The sequence below is a fragment of the Erythrolamprus reginae genome, chromosome 3, assembly GCF_031021105.1.
Source record: "Erythrolamprus reginae isolate rEryReg1 chromosome 3, rEryReg1.hap1, whole genome shotgun sequence".
Taxonomy (NCBI): Eukaryota; Metazoa; Chordata; class Lepidosauria; order Squamata; family Dipsadidae; genus Erythrolamprus; species Erythrolamprus reginae.
Window position 1 is genome coordinate 15733637 of NC_091952.1, and position 26291 is coordinate 15759927.

General features: G+C 39.0%; 1 protein-coding gene across 1 annotated transcript in view; it reads right to left on the reverse strand.

The window, feature by feature from the left end:
- The window catches only part of CDH26 (cadherin 26), a 58558-nt gene that overhangs the window by 22660 nt on the left and 9607 nt on the right, over window positions 1-26291 (reverse strand). Inside the window, exons 2-9 of the mRNA XM_070744516.1 lie at window positions 19764-19844; window positions 16569-16685; window positions 13309-13470; window positions 8876-9023; window positions 7723-7889; window positions 5999-6127; window positions 3670-3855; window positions 2594-2865 (exon numbers count right to left, since the gene is read on the reverse strand). Of these exons, the coding sequence (XP_070600617.1) occupies window positions 2594-2865; window positions 3670-3855; window positions 5999-6127; window positions 7723-7889; window positions 8876-9023; window positions 13309-13470; window positions 16569-16685; window positions 19764-19844 (1262 nt within the window). The remainder of the gene's footprint in view (window positions 1-2593; window positions 2866-3669; window positions 3856-5998; window positions 6128-7722; window positions 7890-8875; window positions 9024-13308; window positions 13471-16568; window positions 16686-19763; window positions 19845-26291) is intronic.

Here is a 26291-nt window from a genome sequence, read left to right on the forward strand (position 1 = left end):
AGTCCATGACATATGACCTGATCTGTGTGTTCTTATTGACCATTGAGCTATACCTGGGCAGCTGTGTAATTGTGCCATGCTCTCCAGCAGCCATTTTTAAGTCTTAATAAAGGACCATGCAACTTGCTGCAGATGGGAGAAGTGAACCACTTTTCACCAACATGTAATGGGACAGATTATGGACATAGGATGTGAGGAATTTCATTTCTTAGTAAGCCTATGATAGAATAGAATAGAATAGAATAGAATAGAATAGAATAGAATTTTTATTGGCCAAGTGTGATTGGACACACAAGGAATTTGTCTTGGTGCATATGCTCTCAGCGTACATAAAATAAAATATACATTTGTCATGAATCATGTGGTACGACACTTAATGATTGTCATAGGGGTCAAATAAGCAATGAAGAAGCAATATTAATAAAAACCTTAGGATATAAGCAACAAGTTATAGTCATACAGTCAACATGGGAGGAAATGGGTGAAAGGAATGATGAGGAATGATATGGAGATACCAGACAATAAAAGTAATCTGTATGATTTACCCATTTGCATGGAGTTTTATCTGACTGAGAAAAGCATCACTAAGCTTGGACCAGAACATGGGTATTCCCCCACCCCCAAAAAATCCATATTTTTTGAAGTTTAATTAAAAAGTGATGGTGGTGGTAATGATTCCTGCTCTTGTGTCTAGTTGTCTTATTGGGAAGTGCTTAAAATGTCGCTACAGAGTACTGCACACCAAGACAACTAGACACAAGAACAGTTTTTTTCCTGAACGCCATCACTCTGCTAAACAAATAATTCCCTCAAAACTGTCAAATATTTACTAAGTCTGCACTACTATTAGTACTAGGTTTTTTCTCATCATTCCTGTCACCCATCTCCTCCCACTTATGACTGTATGACTATAACTTGTTGCTTGTATCCTTAAGATTTTTATTAATATTGATTGTTTCCTGATTGCTTATTTGTACCCCTATGACAATCATTAGGTGTTGCACTTCATGATTCTTGACAAATGTATCTTTTTCTTTTATGTACACTGAGAGCATATGCACCAAGACAAATTCCTTGTGTGTCCAATCACACTTGGACAATAAAGAATTATATCTATCTATCTATCTATCTATCTATCTATCTATCTATCTATCTATCTATCTATCTATCATAAAATTAAATGGATCCAAAGACGGGCTACAAAAATGGTGGAAGGTCTTAAGCATAAAACGTATCAAGAAAGACTTCATGAACTCAATCTGTACAGTCTGGAGGACAGAAGGGAAAAGGGGGACATGATCGAAACATTTAAATATGTTAAAGGGTTAAATAAGGTTCAGGAGAGAAGTGTTTTTAATAGGAAAGTGAACACAAGAACAAGGGGGCACAATATGAGTTTAGTTGGGGGAAAGAACAGAAGCAATGTGAGAAAATATTATTTTACTGAAGGAGTAGTAGATGCTTGGAACAAACTTCCAGCAGACGTGGTTGGTAAATCCGCAGTAACTGAATTTAAACATGCCTGGGATAAACATATATCCATCCTAAGATAAAATACAAGAAATAGTGTAACGGCAGACTAGATGGACCATGATGTCTTTTTCTGCCATCAATCTTCTATATTTCTACGTTTCTATGTTTCTGTCTTTCTTTCTATCTATCCATCTATCTATCTATCTATCATCTATCTATCTATCTATCTATCATCTATCTATCAATCATCTATCTATCTATCTATCTATCTATCTATCTATCTATCTATCTATCTATCTATCTATCCTAAACATGCCTGGGATAAACATATATCCATCCTAAGATAAAATACAAGAAATAGTGTAACGGCAGACTAGATGGACCATGATGTCTTTTTCTGCCATCAATCTTCTATATTTCTATGTTTCTATGTTTCTGTCTTTCTTTCTATCTATCCATCTATCTATCATCTATCTATCAATCATCTATCTATCTATCTATCCATCTATCTATCTATCTATCTATCTATCTATCTATCTATCTATCTATCTATCTATCTATCCTTCTGTCAAAAAGTAGCAAAAATAAGTTTGGCAAAACTACTTGAAAAATGAACTCTGTGCTTAGATACTTCCCTTCAAAAACAATGATCTAGAACAGGGGTGTAAAAATTAAGGCCCGGGGACAGGATCCGACCATTGGGCTATTTAGATCTGGTCCATGGTGCTGCCATGGAAACAGTGAAGGACTAGTCCATGGTGCTTCTGCCAGCGAAAATGGTGAGACCCTCCCGAGCTCCATTTTCAATGGCAGAGGATTGCAAGAGGGTGTGGCAGCCAAAAACAGAACCCAGGAACCCCTTTTTGCTGGCAGAGCACTTGGGACACCCAAGGCGCCCTCGACACAAGTGACGTCGAGCTGGCCATTGCCCACCCTGGTCATGCCCACCCCAGCCCTTGGATGTCAAACATAACCCTGATGCAGGCCTCCATGAAATCGGGTTTGACACCCCCCCCCCCCCCTATCTGGAAGGTGTTTGTGCTAAGGAATAAATGTTAGAAAGCCACTTCAAGAGATCCCCAGCAACGTTAACAGGGAAACACCAGCCGTGAACACTTACTTCATCTTGTGTTGTCCTGCGTCTGGATCCTGAGCTTCATATTGTACAAGTCTGGTTCCTGGCATCACCCCTTCTTGTTGAGAAAGCTTCAGAACTGGAGGATTGAACTGAGGGGCATCGTTTTCATCAGTGATATTAATGGTCACTGACAATTCAGCTAATTGTGGAGAAGCAACTGTGGTCACAAAGCCCCTCTGGCATGTAAAGAAGGACTCTTCATTCTCCACAACAATGAGAAGTCTTCTCTCAGATGGTGTACCATAGACCAAAGGCTGAAACAGCAATAGAATTTAGATTTATATACTGCTTCATAGTGCTTTTACAGCCCTCTCTGTTTACAGAATCAGCCTCTTTCCCCCAACAATCTGGGTCCTCATTTTACCCACCTCGGAAGAATGGAAGGATGGGTCAACCTTGAGCTGGTGGTGAGATTTGAACTGCTGTACTACAGCTAGCAGTTAGCTAAAGTACAATGCCACTCCTTTTGGATAATACAGTAGTACCTCTAGATATGAGTTTAATTCATTCCAGAACGGAGCTCATATGTTGATCAGCTCGTATCTGGAACAAATGGCTTTAGACTTTGTTTTTCCCCGCGGAGATAACCAGAAGCAAGGATTCTTGCGCTACCTAGTGGAAGCTCGGCTCGTATCCCAAATTTGAGCTCGAATTTAATTTAATACATTCTGACTTCTCTAACATCTTTCCAAATCAGATACAGTAGTACCTCTAGATACGAGCTGCTCCACATGCGAGTATTCCAAGTTACGAGCCACGACGGGAGCAAAATTTCTGTTCCAGACCCGAGCTCAAATTCAGGATACGAGCCGAGCTTCCACTAGGTGGTGCAAGAATCCTTGCTTCTGGTTATCTCCACGGAGGGGAAACAAAGTCTAAAGCCATTTGTTCCAGATACGAGCTGATCGACATACGAGCTCCGTTCTGGAACGAATTAAACTCGTATCTAGAGGTACTACTGTATTATCCAAAAGGAGTGGCATTGTATGTCCCGCAGTCAATATAGCCAGGGAAGTGACTCTGGAAATCTTATCTCTATGTTTGTCAGCCTACCTTACCTTGATAATATTTAAAACACCTTCATTAGTTTTAGGATCTGTCACAAAGGCAAAGTTTCCTCTTTCATTTCCTTTCTTTATGGTATAATTGGCTCTCCAAGCAGCTGTATTAGGACTATCCTTATCTTCCACTTTGAGGCGAAGGATATTATCTTTGGTTTTACCTTCTGGGACGTCTGCACGATACTTGGAAAACAAAGAAAGAATTATTTGACACCTAAAATATAAATTGTGGCATTGTCTTGCAATAGTATGACCAAGAGACAAAAGGCAGGACATACATGGAGCTTCTCTAAAACGGTCGGAACAAAAAAAGCGAGATCTCGTCTATTCCAACAACATTTAATAACATCAACACTTTACCCTTAGATTATCTATGGTTGACCTATCCAGATTCCTAAGAAGTCAGTAAGGGGCGAGTACAAGTGCACTAGAGTGCCTTCCGTCCCCTGTCCTATTGCTCTCCTATATCTCCTATACCTTTCTTCTATTCCTACATCTCTTCTTCTATTCTTTCATTGATATGTTCTATTACTATATCTTCTTTTCTATTATTTCTTAGATATATTTTACTATGAGTATCTCCTCTATAATCTTCATCATGTATTTTACTATATGTATATAGATATATATCCACTAAAACCCTCATTGTGTATTGGACTAAGTAAATAAACAAACAAACAAATAAATAAAAATTTACCACTTTTCTTTTCTGGCATGGAGAAATGGCAGCTTTCCTTTCTGAATGAAATGGTTACAATGAATTCTTCCAACTCAGGAAATTATTTTACCACTGGCCTGTCCCCAGTGAGAGAAATCAAAAGGGCCTCCTTGATGTGAGCCTTCACATTTGAGACCAATAAGTTGATGATGCCCCAGAAAGTTGTCACGGCAGAATTCTTATTTTGCTTAAGGCAGCAACAATAGAGTTAAATGTCTATAGAGATTCTTAGTCATCCAGATCATGGTTGTCCCAAAGGTCCTTTTTTCAAGAGACAACTGAACTTTCTGTATTTTCTTTGATGACATTTGGAAGCGAAACATCTTCAAAGAAAAACCAGAAAGTTCAGTTTACCTCTTGAAAAAAAAGCACCTTTGAGACAAATGCACGACCAGCAGCTTAAACCGCCGGCCGAAATTGCCCCCAGAGCAGAGGGATGCTGCATTGTCTCCACGGAGCCCCGAACTTCTGGTTTCCGGTGAAACCGGAAGTTCGGCTTTTGGCAGCACGCCAGAAGGGCGCGCTGCTTGCTGGGCCAAGGGGAGGTCCTGGATCGCCCTATTTAAGGGCGATCCGGACAGGACCTCCTCCTTGGCTGAGGGAAGAACCGAAGCGAACACCCGCCCACCCTCAGCTATCAACAGTGTGTCTCTAGGAGGTCGCTTTGGGGCCGAATAGGATTTTTTTGCGGCCTCCCCTTTAGAGGCGGCCGTTTTTTTGCCTATTCCACACTGACAGTACGGATGGAATGGTTAGGGGGTGCAGCGCACATAGATGTTAGATCTAGGCTTCCCTTTGGTCACTGGGGTTGACAGGTTAGGGGCGGAAATGGGCAGTAGAAGCGACTGCGCATGCTCCTTTGGGCATCTTTTAAAAGGGTGATGGACCACCTCTCTCCAGGAACTAGAGGTTAGAACAACGTCAGGGATTGTAGAGAGGATGCCTATGGGACTCACCGGATCCAATTTCCCTTGGGGGATTGGAGGGTGAGCTCCTCCCACACACCAAATGGGCGTGGCTCGGATCCAGGTGAAGGTGGCTACCTTCACCTGGTTCAGCAAGGAGTTATGCCCAATGTTGCCAAGGAAGGTTCTGGCAGGAATTTCCGCCCCGTTAGTTTTGGCCTCTACAGGTCCTTAGTTATAGTTTAATTTAAATATTTAAATTTACGTATTTGAAGTTACGTTATTTAAATTTATGTTAATTTTAATAAAGTGACCCTTTATTTAATCCACACAATGTCTCAGCGTCTTTACAATAGAGTTACCATTCTATAATTTGTACTTCCCAATCAAACTGATTCTGTGCTGGCTACTCACATAGCTTACAAAACTGGGCAAAATATAGCCTAAAAATGTCACTGAATTACAGATCTCAGGATCTTTCCCCTTATATCCACATTGGCTGAATTGATGGAAACTGCACTTCAGCAACATCCCAAATAATGCAAGTGTCCCTAACCATCACAAAAGAAGAACTTCACAAAGAAAGAAAGCTTGTTTTCTATGCTGCAAGTATGAGTTAAAGGAAGATGTTTTTATTTTCTGTGTCTGGGCCAAGTAGTTTTTCATGCTTTCATGCTGTCAGTAGTAATCTTAAGCATCTTACATTTTCTTGGGTGAACACAGGCAAATTGTTGTTAGAATCTTCCACTGCAATATTGATGGTTGCAGTTGACGACAAGGATGGAGATCCACGGTCTGCAGCCCTGATCACAAGTTTGAAATTCCTGTTGGCCTAAATGATAGTAAAGTTTAAGAAAATGATCTTTTTATCAAAATAAATTTGACATTATCCTTATCTTTTTGAAAAAAAAAAATTGTAAAATAAGGGTGATGTTTGTGTAATTCCTCCCTAAATATGCAGTCTTCCAAATAATAACAATTGAGTGGCAAAATATATGATTGTGATTAAGTAAACTATATGAGATGCAGGAGTTTAATACACAACATTCTGTCAAATAACTAAGAATCATTTTGATTCATCTGTCAAAGTATGTGTTTCATCATAGAAACAGAAACATAGAAGTGTGACGGCAGAAAAAGGCCTCATGGCCCATCTAGTCTGCCCTTATACTATTTTCTGTATTCTATCTTAGGATGGATATATGTTTAAATTCAGTTAATGTGGATTTACCAACCACGTCTGCTGGAAGTTTGTTCCAAGGATCCACTACTCTTTCAGTAAAATAATATTTTCTCATGTTGCTTTTGATCTTTCCCCCAACTAACTTCAGATTGTGTCCCCTTGTTCTTGTGTTCACTTTCCTATTAAAAACACTTCCCTCCTGGACCTTATTTAACCCTTTAACATATTTAAATGTTTCGATCATGTCCCCCCTTTTCCTTCTGTCCTCCAGATTATACAGATTGAGTTCATTAAGTCTTTCCTGATACGTTTTATGCTTAAGACCTTCCACCATTCTTGTAGCCCGTCTTTGGACCCGTTCAATTTTGTCAATATCTTTTTGTAGGTGAGGTCTCCAGAACTGAACACAGTATTCCAAATGTGGTCTCACCAGCACTCTATATAGCGGGATCATAATCAGAGGTGGGATTGAAAAATTTTAGCAACTGGTTCTTTGCCCATTCCAGAGGCTTCCCTTGAGTCTACGGGAGGATGAAAATGGCCACCCTCAATCTCCAGAGGCCCTTCAGAAGCCAAAAATGGGCCCCTTCTGTACTTCTAGTATTTCTGGTGGCCCTGTTTTTCTCCCACTCCAGGCTTTGGGGGCTTTCCTCAAGGCTCCGGGAGGACAAAAACAACCTCCCTAGGTGATCCATCTGCATCCTACCCCTGAATTTCATGCACGCACTCCGAAACATATTCTGTATCTGCATGATATTCTATAGCCATAATTTAAAATTCCAGTGAAGAACTGTTGTGTTAGGCAAATTGAAATGTTATCTTTTAACATCCATACAAACAATATGCATTTTTGGTCTCTTGCAAGAAGATTTGTGCGCCAGACATTATCTACCAACTCACCTGTTGTGAAGTTGGGTTAGCTAGGAGAAAATAGATCAATATAACTCTGTGATTTGCTAACGTGCAATTTAGCCAATTCCCTGGCTCCACATATCAGCTCTATCCTCATTTCTTCAACTTACCATGTCACTAAACTGTGCATTAGCACTACTACAAAAAGCTAAGATGAGCATTTAGTTTAAGATGATGGATTAAGATTAGCAATTCACCCACAAGACTAAAAGACAGAATCAACAAGCACTGGCGACAGACAAATTTTATTGGATGGTTTTACTGGAAAGTATACATGCCAAGATACAGATCTCAGGTAAGCATCATTTTAAGTTTGTTTGTAAGGACTATACCTCATAATCCAAGCATTGTGTAATGTGTATTAAGCCACTAGTGGAATCGATGGTGAATAAAGGAGGCTTTAGATCAGGAGTTTGTGAGACCAGCCAAAATACCACTCGAGAATTTGCCAAACCTTCCTGGTCCTTATCCACTGCGGTGACTTTGAAAACAGGTTCCTCTACAACAAGGAAAATTGAAACACATTGTATATTCTGTATTTCACCGAGATCTATGGACAGAATATGTATTTTCAAGTGTATATCCTAAGGACATTACCCATACCTTGAATAGAATAGAATAGAATAGAATAGAATAGAATTTTATTGGCCAAGTGTGATTGGACACACAAGGAATTTGTCTTGGTGCATATGCTCTCAGCGTACATAAAAGAAAAAGATACATTTGTCAAGAATCATGTGGTACAACACTTAATGATTGTCATAGATAATAATAGATAATGATTGTGTTTCTGTCCATAAAAGGTCACTCTCTACTCATATATGCCAAGTATATGATCATCTAGTCTTAGATCTTACTGGGCAGGAATATGAGGTGAGGAAAATAAAACACTAATCTAGTATTTCCCACCTTCAGAGAGGGCTTCAAAGACAAATAGATGGGCTTTATTACAGCAAAAGCCCAACAGCTTACAATATATGTGTTAATGGTCCATATAAAATGTACAACAAAATTAATTATAATTCATTGGCCCATTGGCCCCTCCGGGACCGCCTCCTGCCATATGAATCCCAGTGGCCAGTTAGGACCCACAGAGTTGGCCTTCTCCGGGTCCCGTCAACTAAACAATGTCGTTTGGCGGGACCCAGGGGAAGAGTCTTCTCTGTGGCGGCCCCGACCCTCTGGAACCAGCTCCCCCCAGAGATCAGAATTGCCCCCACCCTCCTCGTCTTTCACAAGCTCCTTAAAACCCACCTCTGTCATCAGGCATGGGGGAATTGAGATATTCTTTCCCCCTAGGCCTATACAATTTATGCATGGTATGTTTGTGGGTATGTTTGGTTTTTAATAAGGGGTTTTTAGTCATTTTATATATTAGATTTGTTATATGCTGTTTTTATTATTGTTGTTAGCCGCCCCGAGTCTACGGAGGGGATGTCATACAAATCTAATAAATAAATAAATAAAATTTTCAAGGATACTCACTTTTGTCATGATTTTCTTTTATATTAATGTTAAATTCCTTTTGGAGAAATTCAGGAGCATTGTCATTTATATCCTTAATCTTAATGTTGAAGAACAAGGAATTGTCTAGTATTCTTCCAGTTTTTGTATCTCGAACATCAAAACGTATCTAAATAGTACATAGTCAATAAAATACTAGGTTAAAAGTGATAAGACAAAGCAAAAAATATTTTTGTTGATAATAAAAAAAAAGACAAGCTTTTGATCACTGGGAGCCATACTAAATAGCTCAAATGAAAGGGAGCCATATATGTGGGTATGGCCTTGATTTGTCAAATAATTGTTGAATTCAGAGATTTATAAGGTCCCCCCCCCCCGCCCTTCCCTTAGGCTTTTAAAAATATGTGTTAAGCCTCCAGGTATATCAGGGAACTGTACTTTAAAATATAATCAATGAATTAATTGAACTAATCAGTTCTTGGCCTTGTGATTAGGTTTCCGATCTCAAATTAAAGCCATTAGCCTGGGGAAAACTATAATGAATTTAAAAGTTCAGCAAACAAGGGCTGAGTTTTAGATGAGCTTAGATGAAATCAGATGAGAATTATCATCCTTTTTGCTATATATAAAAACTAGCCTCTTTAGCCTCCGAAGGCTCATCGTCTTCATATTATTTAAATTCTCTTGTCTGTAACCTTCAAATGGGTGAAACAGTGCATCACAGAGCAAATCTTTTTGAACCACAACTCCAGTGGAATTGAAATTTGACAAATGTAATAAAACACTTTACGATATAAACATTACTATAATGCATTTATGACATAATACGAAATGTAATTAAACATTTCCTGTGGTCAACTCCTGATGTTCAATTGTGCTGCCCAGTTAATTATGGACTACTTTCACAGCGGATATATTTCTAAATGTCTCCCTGAATTTTTAAAAGTTGTCAAATACTTTAAAATCTCTGCCACTGTAGGAGGCACTGAGGAATCTGATAAGGAATTATCTCAGAAAAAAAGAGAATGCATTTTCTGCTCCATAATATTTTAAAGATAAATTATGAATAATTTGATTTGTATGAATTGAGATATAGCAATATTGATTGATCTTAGGCGGTTGAAAGCAAAATAAATATGCAAATAAATTAAATAACCAAAATTAACTTTTTTAAAAAAATATCATCATCTTTAGTATCTGTAAAAATAACCAAGTAGGCGTTGTGTTTAATGGATATGTACAAATTGATTGAATTGATTTTTTCTCTTTTGTGTGTGTGTGTGTGTGTGTGTCTGTGTAAAATTGTTTGTTTTAAATGTTTAGATGTTTTGTTTTTAATGTGAATATTTCTTTTGGGGGGAGATAAAATTTTTTAGTCATGTGAATATTTAAATTTAAATTTTAAAAAAAATCAATTTTTTTTAAAGGATTTTCTGCTCCATACAAATAGCAAATCACTGGCTGTTTTTTCAATTATTCTTATAAGCTATGCTACCCCTAAAAATCTATTTTAAGAGGTTGCCTACAAAATAATAGGTACAAATGAAATGAAGAACAGTACAGACCAAGAATATTTCAGCCCTAACTTAGCAGCTGGACAGTAGGACGTGGAAACAAATTGATTGCGTACTAAGATTACAGGTGGGTTTCTGCTGATTTGGACCAGCTCTATAGAACCGGTAGTAGGACTTTTCCCCTCACTTGCTGAACCAGGAGCGATCGCTGGTTGGCCACGCCCTCGAACCGGCTCTAATGGCGGCATCATAGAGGCTGCCATCTTGTTTATGGCTTCTACACACATACAGCTGTTTTTTGTTTCTGCAGATGTGCAGAAGCTTGATATTCAACACAGCACATGTATGCGCACTTGTGCGGCACAGGGGCAAGGCACGCAATGTGTATGTGCCCATGCGGCATGGGAGGAAGCGAACTGGTGGCGAGGTAAGTTAGAACCCACCCTTGACTAAAATATAGTCCTGTTATATAATTGTGAAATGAACTATGGAAAACTATATCATTTTTTCCATGATCAATTACTAACTATCTTAGAAAACAATCCTCTGGAAGTTGAAAAACATTTCTCTTTTAAAGTATTAATCTCACTTGCAATTAATAATAAGGATTATTATTGAAACAGGAATGAGGTAATGTTGTCACCATAACTGAACACTTTGCAATCCAGTAATTTGAATGGAAACATAATTTTTGTTCATTTGAAACAGGAACAGAGAAATGTATCATTGCTCCTGTTTATTTCTGAGGTTAGAAACAACCATATTTGACCTTTAAGGATAATTAAGCAAATTTCAGATCTTTTTCTGTTTGTTTGACGTATATTTGCTGAGCAAAAGGTCAAAACCAACTTTTGTTAAGATTTAAAGGTTTGCCAGAAGGCAAATTTTTGACACTGGCTAACAGGCATACCCTATTGCATAACTACTGCAAAATCACCACTAAAAGAGCTCTTGAAAATTAATTTGTAGGAATTATCAATCAACTTAAAATAAAATAATAGGAAATATTTCCATTAGGAGAGAAGTTAGGAAACTGTCCAATCAATTCAGGGTGAGATAACCTCATTACATTGATGAAAGCCACCTCTATAACCCCACCCAGGCCAATCTGTAGATGCTATGGAAGTCCTGAATTAATTTTGAGTATTTAGATGAGGTAAAACAAATTCAGATAAAATATCGGCAAGATAAAGTTGCTGTTCACCAAAACAACAAGAACACAGTACTCGTTAACACCTTTTGATGTTCTGGGTGGGAGTTACACTTCTTCTAAAGGATCAGGTCTGTGATTTGGGAATTCCTAGGATTTGCATCCCAAGGGTAGGAAGGTCTTCATTCAGCTTTGACTGATACAGGTAGCCCTCAACTTATGACCACAATCAAAATTTTGGTCAGGTACGCAGAACAGGTAGAAAAATTTGGGTCAGATATACGGAACTGGTAGAAAAAATTAGATTTTTTCTTTCTTTTTTTTCCCTTTTGAGCTCTGGGTATGTTTTTCCTATCTCAGTAAATGAGGTTGAATGTATATAATTTTAGAAGAGCTGTGCATGTGTGTGTGTGTATGTGTGCATACACATACAGTTTGTATAGTAGATAATGTATATTTTTGTGTGCCTGAGTGTAATATGTATGTACACATATGGCATATATACATAGAATTAAATAGTATATTTTGGATGTTTATTAATAGTAAATAGATAGGGAAATTATCTCTTTGAGGCGAGGAGAGGCCAAGCAACCCCAACCCTAACCCAAACCCTTGATGTGAGTGACGTCAGGTTGGCCACCTTTAAGCCAGTCACATGACCTTTAAGGCACCCCTGCCCACATGATTGACAAGCCACTCCCACCTGGTCACATGGCTGTCAAGCCACACCCACAAAATAAGCCACGCCCACAGTGTGGTAGTAAAAAATTTGCAGCCCTTCACTGGTCAGTACTTTAAAAAAGATTGTGTGAAAAGCTTTTGCGAAAAAGAAAAAACAAAATGGCTGCACCTACAGCCCCACCAAGAGAAATGGCTTGGGGGTGTGGCAGGCCTGGGTCGCTGGCAATTCTAGCGACCCAGGCCGCCAAGTTACTACCAGTTCTATTCATCATGTTTGAACTTCTAGGAACCCACCTCTGCCTCAGAAGGCCTTCAGGGTCATGGAAATTACCTCAGTAAACACTCAATGTCCCTGAGGTACCACCCAATGTCTTTGGAAGACCTCCAAGGGAGATGCTTGACTATTTGTGTGCTTCTTTATTGTATCTACAGAGTGCAAGCTTCTCTATATAATGAAGTAAACTATATAATGAAGTAAACATATAATGAAGTAATAAAGCCAGGCTCCTCTTGCTTTGAGGAGCCTGGCTTTATTCATCTGAATAAATGAATATAGTTTATTTAGACAAATATGTGGACTTTGTCTTTATTCCTACTGAGCCATATCCGAAACTGGCAAAACAACTAAAGGAACTATCATTCATCCAGAGATATGGTGACTCATTCCCTCCTTGCTTTTTAGAAGTAGATCATCTATTATAGGGGTGAAATTCAAAAAATTTCCCCACTGATTCTGTGGGTGTGGCTTGGTGGGCATGGCAGGGGAAGGATACTGCAAAATCCCTATTCCCTCCCACTCTTGGGGAAGACTATTGCAAAATCTCCATCCCCACCCTTCTCTGGGGCCAGCCAGAGGTTATATTTGCAGGTTCCCTGAATGACTCAAAATTTCTGCTACCGGTTCTCCAGAACCTGTCAGAACCTGATGAACTACACCCCTGACCTTTCATCAAACTTTATTGGGCATGTTGGGATGGGTTGAAGGCAAAGTTGCCCTAGTTGCGATTGGCTTTCTTTGGAGTGCTTTTTTTTTTCAATTAACTGAAGGATTTCGTTCAGAGTTCTTCAAGAGTAAAGCAGACGAAAAACATCATAAAACAAATAAGTACTGGAAAAAAGGGTGTCTTCTCTCGATCTATAGAACGATGCACATATACGTGTCCTTTGGCATCATCTTTGATAGAAAATAATCCATATTCCGGAAATTCATCCACACCAGCTCCACTAATTGAATATTTTATGGATGTATTTTGGGATGCTATGTTGAAGAGCTACAAACAAAACAGATTGGAAATATTAGATTAGGTAAGATTTCTAAGTATTCTTAACTCATCTAGTTAAAAATCATTATCTTTCTTAATATGACCTACTACTACTATTACTACTATTGCTATTACTACAACCTATGGGCAGATATAGGACACAGAAATATTTTTAGCAATAGAGATTATACTTCAAGCTGGCTTTTTGCTTTGCAATTTGTTACATTTTTGTTCATTTATTTTTTATCGAAAACATATAGAATAAGTGAATAAATCAGATGAGCAGGCAAAAAGCCAGCTTGAAGTATACAGTGGAACCCCGACATAAGAGCTGCTCTACTTAAGAGCAACTCGAGATAAGAGCTGGGAGGGGAGAGATATTTTTGTTCTACTTACAAGCCCAAATTCGAGATACAAGCACCAAGGAGCTGTCTCCTGAAGCCAAACACTAACTTCCGCGTTCGGCTTCAGGAGACAGCTGCGAAGCGGCGCGCGTGTTTTAAAAGGTTGCAGCCGGCCTGGGGGGCTCGGGGGGGTGCTTGCAGCTTTCTTTCTTGCTCTTTTTCTTTCTCTCTTTTACCTTCCCTTCTATTTCTTCTTTTCTTTCTCCTTCCCACCTTCTTCCCTCCCTCCCTCCCTTCACTCATTCCTCTCTTACTCTCCCCTTTCATAAGTTTCCTTGCTTCCTTCCTCTGTTCCTGTCCCTTCCCCCTTTCTTTCTTTCTTTCTTTCTTTCTTTCTTTCTTTCTTGCTTTCTTTCTTGCTTTCTTTCTTGCTTTCTTTCTTGCTCTTTTTCTTTCTCTCTTTTACCTTCCCTTCCTCTATTTCTTTTTTTCTTTCTCCTTCCCACCTTCTTCCCTCCCTCCCTTCACTCATTCCTCTCTTACTCTCCCCTTTCATAAGTTTCCTTGCTTCCTTCCTCTGTTCCTGTCCCTTCCCCCTTTCTTTCTTTATTGCTTTCTTTCTTTCTTTCTTGCTCTTTTTCTTTCTCTCTTTTACCTTCCATTCCTCTATTTCTTCTTTTCTTTCTCCTTCCCACCTTCTTCCCTCCCTCCCTCCCTTCACTCATTCCTCTCTTACTCTCCCCTTTCATAAGTTTCCTTGCTTCCTTCCTCTGTTCCTGTCCCTTCCCCCTTTCTTTCTTTCTTTCTTTCTTTCTTTCTTTCTTTCTTGCTTGCTTGCTTGCTTGCTTGCTTGCTTGCTTGCTTGCTTGCTTGCTTGCTTGCTCTTTTTCTTTCTCTCTTTTACCTTCCCTTCCTCTATTTCTTCTTTTCTTTCTCCTTCCCACCTTCTTCCCTCCCTCCCTCCCTTCACTCATTCCTCTCTTACTCTCCCCTTTCATAAGTTTCCTTGCTTCCTTCCTCTGTTCCTGTCCCTTCCCTCTTTCCTTCCTTCCTTCCCACCCTCCGTCCATTCATTCACCCATTCCTCTCTTGATCGCTTAAAGCCGGTCCCTGGTGCAAAAAGGGTTGGGGACCTCTGTCCTACAGGATTGGGTGGCAGAGAAGTTGAACATATGTAAATTTAAAAGTTTAAGAAAGTTTACAAGTTAAGTGAAAGAAACTTCATTATTCATTTATATGTACATGTACATTTCTTCATTAAAAACATGTCTTTCTGCATAATTTAGACTAACTTTGTGAGTTTTTTGAGGGCTGGAACCAATTAAAATTATTTACATTAATTCCTATGGGGAAAAGTCGTTCGAGATAAGAGCTGCTCGACTTAAGAGCCCAGGTCCGGAACGAATTAAACTCGTATCTCGAGGTACCACTGTAATCTCTATTGCCAAAAATATTTCTGTGTCCTATATCTGCCCATAGGTTGTAGTAATAGTAATAGTAGTAATAGTAATAGTAGGTCATATTAAGAAAGATCATGAAGAAAATGTCCACAGATGTGCTGGTGATAACAGATCCCACATGTGGGATTAAGTCATAAATTCCTATGTGCCTTTATATAATAATAATAATAATGATGATGATGATGATTATGATGATGATGATGATGATGATGTATGGATCATCGACATCACAATCCCAGGAGACAGCAGAATTGAGGAGAAGCAGCTAGAGAAATTAGTGAAATACGAAGATCTAAAAATCAAGCTGCAATGACTCTGGCATAAGCCCGTGAAAGTGGTCCCAGTGGTACTTGGCACGCTGGGCGCAGTACCAAAGGATCTCAGCGGACATTTGAAAACCATAGGAATTGACAAAATCGCCATCTGTCAATTGCAAAGGCCACTTTACTGGGATCAGCAAACATAATTCACCGCTACATCACGCAGTCCTAGGTGCTTGGGAAGTGCCCGACTGGTGATGAAATACGAAATCTAGCATAGTGATCTCGTTTGCTGTGTTGTACTGACATAATAATAATAATAATAATAATAATAACAACAACAACAACAACAACAACAACAACAACAATAATAGAGTTGGAAGAAACCTTGGAGGCCTTCTAGTCAAAGCCCCTGCTTAGGCAGGAAACCCTACTTCAGACAAATAGTTATCCAACATCTTAAAAACTTCCAGTGTTGGAGCATTCACTACTTCTGGAGGCAAGCTGTTTCACTGATTAATTATTTTCTAGTTGTCAGGAAATTTCTCCTTAGTTCTAAGTTGCTTCTCTCCTTGTTCAGCTTCTACCCATTGCTTCTTGTTCTACCCTCAAGTTCCTTTGGAGAATAGTTTGACTCCTTCTTCTTTGTAGCAACACTTGAGATATTGGAACACTGCTATCATATCTCCACTGGTCCTTCTTTTCCTTAAACTAGCCATGTCCAGTTCCTGCAGCCATTTTTCATATGTTTTAGCCTCCAGTCCCTTAATCATCTTTGTTGCTCTTCTCTGCACTTTTTCTACGGTCTCAACATCCTTTTGACATCATGGTGACCAAAACTGAAAGCCGTATTTCAAGTGTGGCCTTACCAAGGCATTATAAATTGTTATTAACACTTCACGTGATCTTGATTCTATCCCTCTGTTATGCATTCTATCCCTTTGTTATTTGCTGCTTATTTACTTTGGCGTCACTATCAGCAATGTTCAATAGTAGAGAAAAAAATATTGGTAATGCTAAGAAGTCAGCATTTTTGTTTTTACCTCTCCAACCAATTTGGGGAAGGGGCCTTTGTCTTCTTCTTCAAGTTCAAGAGTAGTAATCACCCATCTCCGTTTTGTGCGACGCAACGGACGCAGACTACTGGAAGGATCCCAATCCTATGAATGAAAGGATTCAATTATATTTACATTTGACCAATAAAGATTTCTATTCTGTTCTGTTCTACTCTACTCTATTCTATTCGATTTCATTCGATTCGATTCTACCCTACTCTACCCTACCCTACCCTACCCTACCATACCATATACAGTCTAGTCTAGTCTAGTCTATAAACTATAGAGAATTACACAGAATTATAACTGTTGCAAGATACAACTGGATGGAAAGTCTGCTGCTCAGAAAGAAGGTTGCAGGATAGAGCCTCAACATCACCAGGTAAGGATGGGGAGGAATTTACCTGCAAACCTGCAGAGATGCTTCCACAGTACTGAGCTAAATAAAACATCCTATCCATTTCTACACTGATACACAGTCTCCAAGACAACTAGACACAAAAACATTTTTCCCAAAATGCCATCACTCTACTAAACAAATAATTCCCTCAACACTGTCAAACCTTTTACTAAGTCTGCACTTCTATTTCTACTAGTTTTTTCTCATCATTCCTATCATCCTTTACCTCCCACCTCTGACTGTATGACTGTAACTTGTTCCTATATCCTAAGGTTTTTATTAACATTGATTGTTTCTTCATTGCTTATTTGACCTCTATGACAATCATTAAGTGTTGTACCACATGATTTTTGACAAATGTATATTTTCTTTTATGTACACTGAGAGCACAAATTCCTTGTGTGTCCAATCACACTTGGCCAATAAAGAATTCTATTATATTGTATTATTTTTATGGTATACTCTAATTGATGTGTGCATGTATAACTTGGGACCGGAAACAAGAGTAGATATGGATGGCCACTTTCAAGTTAAACTTGGACACATCATTCAAACTGTTTACCAGGCAATAGTGAGGAAGGCCTCTGTTACTGCCTTCTTCTGGGATAATACTTGTGTCCATTGACAAGCCTAATCTTGTGATTCCCTGATGTTCTGCCCTCCAAATATTAACTAGGTCCAATGCTGATGATACCCAGCTGTACATCTCCACCCCATGTCCAGTCAACGAAGCGGCGGAAGTGATGTGCCGGTGCCTGGAGGATGTTGGGGTCTGGATGGGTGTCAACAGACTCAAACTCAACCCGGATAAGACGGAGTGGCTGTGGGTTTTGCCTCCCAGGGACAATTCCATCTGTCCATCCATAACCCTGGGGGGGGAGTTATTGACCCCCCCAGAGAGGGTCCACAACTTGGGCGTCCTCCACGATCCACAGCTCACATTAGAGAACCATCTTTCAGCTGTGGCGAGGGGGACGTTTGCCCAGGTTCGCCTGGTGCACCAGTTGTGGCCCTATCTGGACCGGTACTCACTGCTCACAGTCACTCATGCCCTCATCACCTCGAGGTTCGACTACTGTAACGCTCTCTACATGGGGCTACCTTTGAAAAGTGTTCGGAAACTTCAGATTGTGCAGAATGCAGCTGCGAGAGCAATTATGGGCTTCCCTAAATATGCCCATGTTACATCAACACTCCGCAGTCTGCATTGGTTGCCGATCAGTTTCCGGTCACAATTCAAAGTGTTGGTTATGACCTATAAAGCCCTTTATGGCATCGGGCCAGAATATCTCCGGGACCGCCTTCTGCCGCACGAATCCCAGCGACCGATTAGGTCCCACAGAGTTGGCCTTCTCCGGGTCCCGTCAACTAAACAATGCCATTTGGGGGGACCCAGGGGAAGAACCTTCTCTGTGGCAGCCCTGACCCTCTGGAACCAGCTCCCCCCAGAGGTTAGAACTGCCCCCACCCTCCTCACCTTTCGTAAACTCCTTAAAACCCACCTTTGCCATCAGGCATGGGGGAATTGAAACATCTCCCCCAGGCCTATACAGTTATGTATGGTATGCTTGTATGTATGTTTGCTTTTAATAATGGGGTTTTTAGTGTTTCTTTTAAATTATTAGATTTGTTATATATTGTTTATTATTGCTGTGAGCCGCCCCGAGTCTACAGAGAGGGGCGGCATACAAATCTAATAAATAAATAAATAAATAAATAAATAAATAAATAAATAAATAAATAAATAAATAAATAAATAAATAAATAAATAAATAAATAAATGAATGAATGAATGAATGAATGAATAAATAAATAAATAAATAAATAAATAAATAAATAAGATAGATAGATAGATAGATAGATAGATAGATAGAAAGATAGATAGATAGATAGATAGATAGATAGATAGATAGATAGATAGATAGATAGATAGATAGATAGATAGATAGATAGATAGATAGATAGATAGATAAATAAATTCTTTTCACCACTGAAGCCCAAACAAGGTCAGCCAAGTGCAATCACCTCCTAAGGCAGAAGAAGAAAGTATGGAGCTAGCAAACTTCTATTTTTAAAAGTGAACCTGTAAAATTTAAAAATGCAAAACAGAGATGGTAAATCAGCTAGCCTCCATTGTTTAATCTTTTGTCTGGGAGCAGATAAGATGAAATGAGGCCAAAACAAAAAAAAAATCAAGCATCCTCAAATCAGTGGGCTTTGACCAGTGAAGGGCTACCCAAATTTTTACTATCACACTGTGCCCATGGCTTATGCAGGACGCCCTGCATTTTCCTTCAACATCCTTCAGTGCAAATTGGGTGCTCTGGGGTGGAGCTCCATTTTCGCTACCCCGCTGTGTTCCCCTCCGTCCAGGCAGTATCCCACCCCTGGTTTGACCCTGAATTTTGGGAATAAAAATTAAAACGTTGGGTGCAAATCATCGATCACAGAATTGAAACCTTCTTAAATTGATCAACATATCCCCAGAGATTTGCTGGCTGTAGTTACTGTCGTGCTAAAACAGGTAGTTCAGAAAGTCATGAGAAAACAGTTATGATTACTGAACTAACCATCCTGTCTGCTTCAACAGAATAGATAAATGCACTTCATTGATCCATGTTTCAGATTAAGTCCATCTTTGAGTGAATCTAATCCATATTTCACTTCAGATGACAACGAGTATTCCCAATCAAAGAAACAAGAATGAAACTAAATTTTATTGTGAATTGTATTTTAACTCTCAAACAAATGTGCTTCAATGAAAAATGTAATAGTATACACACCTGCTTACTTCTCTTGGGTTGATCCATACGTACAATGATGTCATTGCCCAGGGTACAATGGAAGTTCTGGATGGCAAGAACCTTAATGGACAGGAAAAAGGACTAAGGTAAAAATGCTACTAAAAATGCTACTACGGAGAGGGGCGGCATACAAATTAAATAAATATAAATATAAATATAAATATAAATATAAATATAAATATAAATATAAATATAAATATAAATATAAATATAAATATAAATATAAATATAAATATAAATATAAATATAAATATAAATATAAATATAAATATAAATATAAATATAAATATAAATATAAATATAAATATAAATATAAATAATATAAATAATATAAATAATATAAATAATATAAATAATATAAATAATATAAATAATATAAATAATATAAATAATATAAATAATATAAATAATATAAATAATATAAATAATATAAATATAAATATAAATATTATAAATATAAATATAAATAATATAAATATAAATATAAATATAAATAATATAAATATAAATATAAATAATATAAATATAAATAAATAAATAAATAAATAAATAAATGCAAAAGTGAGCCTAACGTCAAGACTTATCATGAGAAAATAAAGAAGCCAATTCCATACATAACACTACTGTTGTAACCCATTTGCGTCCTGCCCAAATAGTAATGGACCCAGAAGACTTAGAGACAGTGGAGGCATGGTACAGGCATGCTGTGTTCCTGGCACCCAAGATTGACAGCAAAGAGGACGTAGTGTTAGAGTTTGAAGAGCAACCAGGGCCTTTGGCACCTCCTGAGACAAGTGACTCAGGAAAAGAGGAGGAGCCTCTTCTTGATGCAAGGATTCACAGGGCCACTAGGAGGCATGAATGGTTATTCAGGAGGAAGATTACTCGCGAGTGGCACTACTGGCTATTGGGCCACGCCTTGAGGCTATTTAAGGGGGAGTCAGGCAATGTTTCAATGCAGAGAACAACGCAGTTAGTTTCAGAAAATCTTGTTGCAGCTCATGTCTTTGGCTTGTGTTTAAAAGAACGACGTTCCTGGCTGCAGTAATTAGCTCCGGGCTTCCAGCCAACCTCTGCAATTCTACGCTACTGAACCTTGCTTCAATCTGATAATTACGGTCATGTTTACTTATTCTTGGGACTCTAGCCAGCTGATAATAGTTTATAAGCACTGCAGGGAAGTCTTTGCTATCATTTACCCTTTTTTAAAAAAAAGACTCTAACTGCATAAAACTTTTGTAAATAGTAAAACCTTTAGTAGTTAATCTAGTGGTGTGCATCTTACTTGGGTAGGCTTGACATTAGGACAGAGCAACTACATCACAAGTGTGTCTATTTCTCTCTTCAACCCACAATATTTTATTGGAAAAATTCTAGTAACTCCTCACCATAAAAAGTGAAATATAATACAGCTTTCAGGGCAGAGTTAAAATGCTCCTGGTTCACTCGTGCCTGTCAATTGTTGGAGAGCCAGTCACAAAGGCAGCCCAAGGCTCCACCCACCCACTCAGATGCTGAAATTTGGGTTCTTTTATCCTCTGTGCATGCATAGAAAGCTTTGGCCATGCGCAGAAGGTAAAAGAAACAAATGGCAGCATCCAGGTGGGTGTGTAGAGCCTCATGCTGCCTTCACGACTGGTTCTCTGATGACCGACAGGCACGAGCAAACCATTTCACTCCTGTTTCACACATAGACTCACTTATACCGCCAGGCATGGGGGAGTTGAGATATTCCTTCCCCCTAGGCCATTACAATTTATGCATGGTATGTTTGGTTTTATGATAAGGGTTTTTAGTTGTTTTAGTATTGAAACATAGAAACATAGAAACATAGAAGACTGACGGCAGAAAAAGACCTCATGGTCCATCTAGTCTGCCCTTATACTATTTCCTGTACTTTATCTTACAATGGATATATGTTTATCCCAGGCATGTTTAAATTCAGTTACTGTGGATTTACCAACCACGTCTGCTGGAAGTTTGTTCCAAGGATCTACTACTCTTTCAGTAAAATAATATTTTCTCATGTTGCCTTTGATCATTCCCCCAACTAACTACAGATTGTGTCCCCTTGTTCTTGTGTTCACTTTCCTATTAAAAACACTTCCCTCCTGAACCTTATTTAACCCTTTAACATATTTAAATGGTTCGATCATGTCCCCCCTTTTCCTTCTGTCCTCCAGACTATACAGATTGAGTTCATTAAGTCTTTCCTGATACGTTTTATGCTTAAGACCTTCCACCATTCTTGTAGCCCGTCTTTGGACCCGTTCAATTTTGTCAATTGGATTGTTACATGCTATTTTTATCATTGTTGTTAGCCGCCCCGAGTCTACGGAGAGGGGTGGCATACAAATCCAATAAATAATAACAACAACAACAATAATAATAAAAATAATAATAAAATAATAATTATTATTATAATTATAATTATAATAATTATAATAATAATAATAATAATAGTAAAACAAAAGGATGCAAGCAATATCATTTATCACCATGCTGTTTAAATGAAGACTACGATGCCCGACTAAATATTACATGAGAATTCAACCACAGTTGCCCAGTGTTTGATTAAATATTCATTTAATAAAGATATACAGACCACTCTTGAATTGAATTAGACTGCTACAGTTCATATGACCACATAGTATACTTGGCAGTATTATGAAGTTTGTTTAATTGCTAGGATATTTTTCAGAATTCCTAGTCTAACCTATAGCCCTAATAGTAATAGCAATTAGACTTATATACTGCTTTGCAATGCTTTGCAGCCCTCTCTCTCTGATTTACAGGGTAAGCATATTGCCCCCAACAATCTGGGTCCTCATTTTACGCACCTCAGAAGGATGGAAACCTGAGTCAACCTTGAGTTGGACTCAAGGTTGACTAGAGGGGAAACTTTGAACCTTTAATGACCTTCACCATGTCTACTAAACATAATGCATGCTTGAATGTTTTCAAGCTTTCGTTTCAAATCCTCTTTACAAGGATATGGTTGATTTTAATTTGTACTATTGAAGACTCAGTCAAATGACACAGGAGGAGATGAGAAGAGAGTAAAGGTAGACAATAGAAGAAGTAAGGTGATTCATACTATTTTTTTAAACTCAAATGCAGTATAAATTGATATTCAACTTCCTTGTAAATGTAATGGCTTTAGCACGTCACAGGAAAAGAAATTGTTTTGCAAATAAGCTATTTATTTATTTATTATTAGAGTTGAAAGGGACCTTACAGGTCATCAGGTTCAACCTCCTGCTTGAGCAGGAAATCCTACATCACTCCAGCCAAATGGCAGTCCAATCTCCTCTTGAAAATGTCCAATGTTGGGGAGTTCACAACCTCCGCTAGCAGGCCGTTCCACTGGTTGATCGCTCTCACCATCAGGAAATTCTTCCTTACCTCCAAGTTGAATCTTTCCTTGGTCAGCTTCCAACCGTTGTTTCTCGTCCGACTCTCTGGTGACCTGGAAAATAGTGTGCCCCCCTCCTCTCCGTGGCAACCCCTTAAGTACCTGTATACAGCTATCATGTCCCCCCTAGCCCTTCTTTTTACTAGACTATCCATGCCCAGTTCCAGCAACCTTTCCTTGTATGGCCTGGTCTCTAGTCCCTTTATAATTTTAGTTGCTCTTTTCTGCACCCTTTCCAGAGTCTCTATATCTCTTTTGAAGTGTGGTGACCAGAACTAGATGCAATACTCCAGGTGTGGTCTGACCAGGGCCTTATAGAGTGGTATTATTACCTCTCTGGTCTTGGAGTGTATCCCCCTGTTCATGCAGCTTAGGGTTGTGTTGGCTTTTTTAGCCGCTGCTGCACATTGCTGGCCCATGTTTACCTGGTTATCCACCAAGACTCCAAGATCCCTTTCACAGTCACTTATGGTGAGTGTGGTTTCGCCTAATTTGTATGCATGTTTTGGGGGGTTTTTGCCTAGATGCAGGATTTTACTTTTCTCTACATTGAACTTCATTTTGTTCATTTCGGCCCACTGTACAAATCTGTCTAGATCTTTCTGTATCCTGTGCCTATCCTCTGGGATGTTGGCCACTCCTGCCAGCTTGGTGTCATCTGCAAATTTAATTATTAAGTATTGCCCAACAGGACCTACAAGCAGTGATGGGCTCCTACAGGTACGGTCAGGTACATAGTACTGGTAGCAAAATTTGGTGCTCCACCCAAGAGCACCCAATTTGCACTGTGGTAGTAAAACATACCACACAGTGTGGTAGTAAAACATTTGACAGCCCATCACTGCCTACAAGATAGCACAACAGAGAGGGTATCTTGCTTATTGAGAAAAAGAAAACAAACCTGCTTCGAATCATTGATTATTTAGTTGTTGGTTTGAAAACTCAAAGTAGAAGTGATGTTTAACGAACTGGGGTCATGGTTTTCTCAACCGTGAATAAGAACAAAACCCATTTATTTACTTCCTCCTCAAAATGCCTCAATATTTGTGACATATATTGTCTTTCTATGATCTTAGCAAGTAGCGTCAGGCCTGTTTGCATTACCAGCTTTTCCTGTTCTACATCAATCCCCCAACAATCTCCCGTGACAAGAAAGGCTTAGGACTGTACATTTCTTAAAAGGATTATATAAAATACAATGTAATTGTCAATTAGCAACGAGCTCTGTCTAACTGAGCACAATAAGCTTGTTTAATTAACTTGTTGTATTATTACACTGTTGACCTTGTACTTCTAAGTCAGGTCTTGAAGTACTTATCTACATGTTTCTAAAATATTACTAAGAAAGAAAGACACTATACAATTTAGGAAAAGACTTGGGGCGGCTCACAACAACAATAGAACAATACAGATGCAAATCTAATTATTAAAAACTGTAACTAAACCCCATACCTTAGAAACAATCGATACTACACAATAATAACCACACAGAACTTTCAATGGTCAGAGGGGGAAATACACTAGTTATCCCATGCCTGGCGACATAGATAGGTCTTAAGGCGAGGAGGGTGGGGGCAGTTCGAATCTCCAGAGGGAGTTGATTCCAGAGGGCTAGGGCCACTACAGTGAAGGCTCTTCCCCTAGGCCCCGCCAGATGACATTGTCTGGTTGATGGGACCTGGAGAAGGCCAACTCTGTGGGACCTAATCAGCAGCTGGGATTTATGCGGCAGAAGGCGGTCCTGTAAGTATTCTGGTCCAATGCCATGTACGGCTTTGTAGGTCAACACTTTGAATTGTGCTCAAAAACTAATCAGTAACCAATGCAGGCCACGGAGTGTTGACAAAACATGGGCATATCTAGGAAGACCCATGATTGCTCATGTGACCGCATTCTGCACGATCTGGAGTTTCCGAACACTCTTCAGAGCTAGCCCCATGTACAGAGCATTGCAGTAGTCGAACCTCGAGGTGATAAGGGCATGAGTGACTGTGAGCAGGGACTCCCTGTCCAAATAGGGCCGCAACTGGTGCACCAGGTGAACCTGGGTAAATGTCCTCCTCGCCACAGCCAAAAGATGATATTGTAAAGTGAGTTGTGGATTGAGGAGGATGCCCAAGTTGCGGACCCTCTCTGAGGGGGTCAATAATCCCCCCCAGGTGACGGATGGACAGATGGGATTGTCCTTGGGAGGCAAAACCCACAGCCACTCCATCTTGTCAGGATTGTGTTTGAACCTGTTGACACCCATTCAGACCCCAACAGCCTCCAGGCACATCACTTCTACAAATGCTTCCACAAATGCAAATTGTTGGGGTCAATATGCTGTGTCTCTAAACCACTTAAAGAGAGGCTATTAAAACCCTATGAAGCAGTATAGCAATAGCATACTGAGGTTTTAATTAAGGTATTAATTAATATAAAACTGGGGGTTTTAGATTAATTAGTTTAAATTAATTGGATTAGGATGTTTACATTGTTTCTTTTGTATGTTGTAAGCTTCCCCGAGTCCTCGAAGAGGGGTGCCATATAAATCCAATGAATGAATGAATGAATGAATGAATGAATGAATGAATGAATGAATAGAAACATAGAAACATAGACTGACAGCAGAAAAAGACCTCATGATCCATCGAGTCTGCCCTTATACTATTTTTTGTATTTTATCTTAGGATGGATATATGTTTATCCCAGGCATGTTTAAATTCGGTTACTGTGGATTTGCCAACCACGTCTGCTGGAAGTTTGTTCCAAGGATCTACTACTCTTTCAGTAAAATAATATTTTCTCACGTTGCTTTTGATCTTTCCCTCAACTAACTTCAGATTGGGTCCCCTTGTTCTTGTGTTCACTTTCCTATTAAAAACACTTCCCTCCTGAACCTTATTTAACCTTTTGACATATTTAAATGTTTCGTTCATGTCTCCCCTTTTCCTTCTGTCCTCCAGACTATACAGATTGAGTTCATTAAGTCTTTCCTGATACGTTTTATGCTTAGGACCTTCCACCATTCTTGTAGCCCGTCTTTGGACCTGTTCAATTTTGTCAATATCTTTTTGTAGGTGAGGCCTCCAGAACTGAACACAGTATTC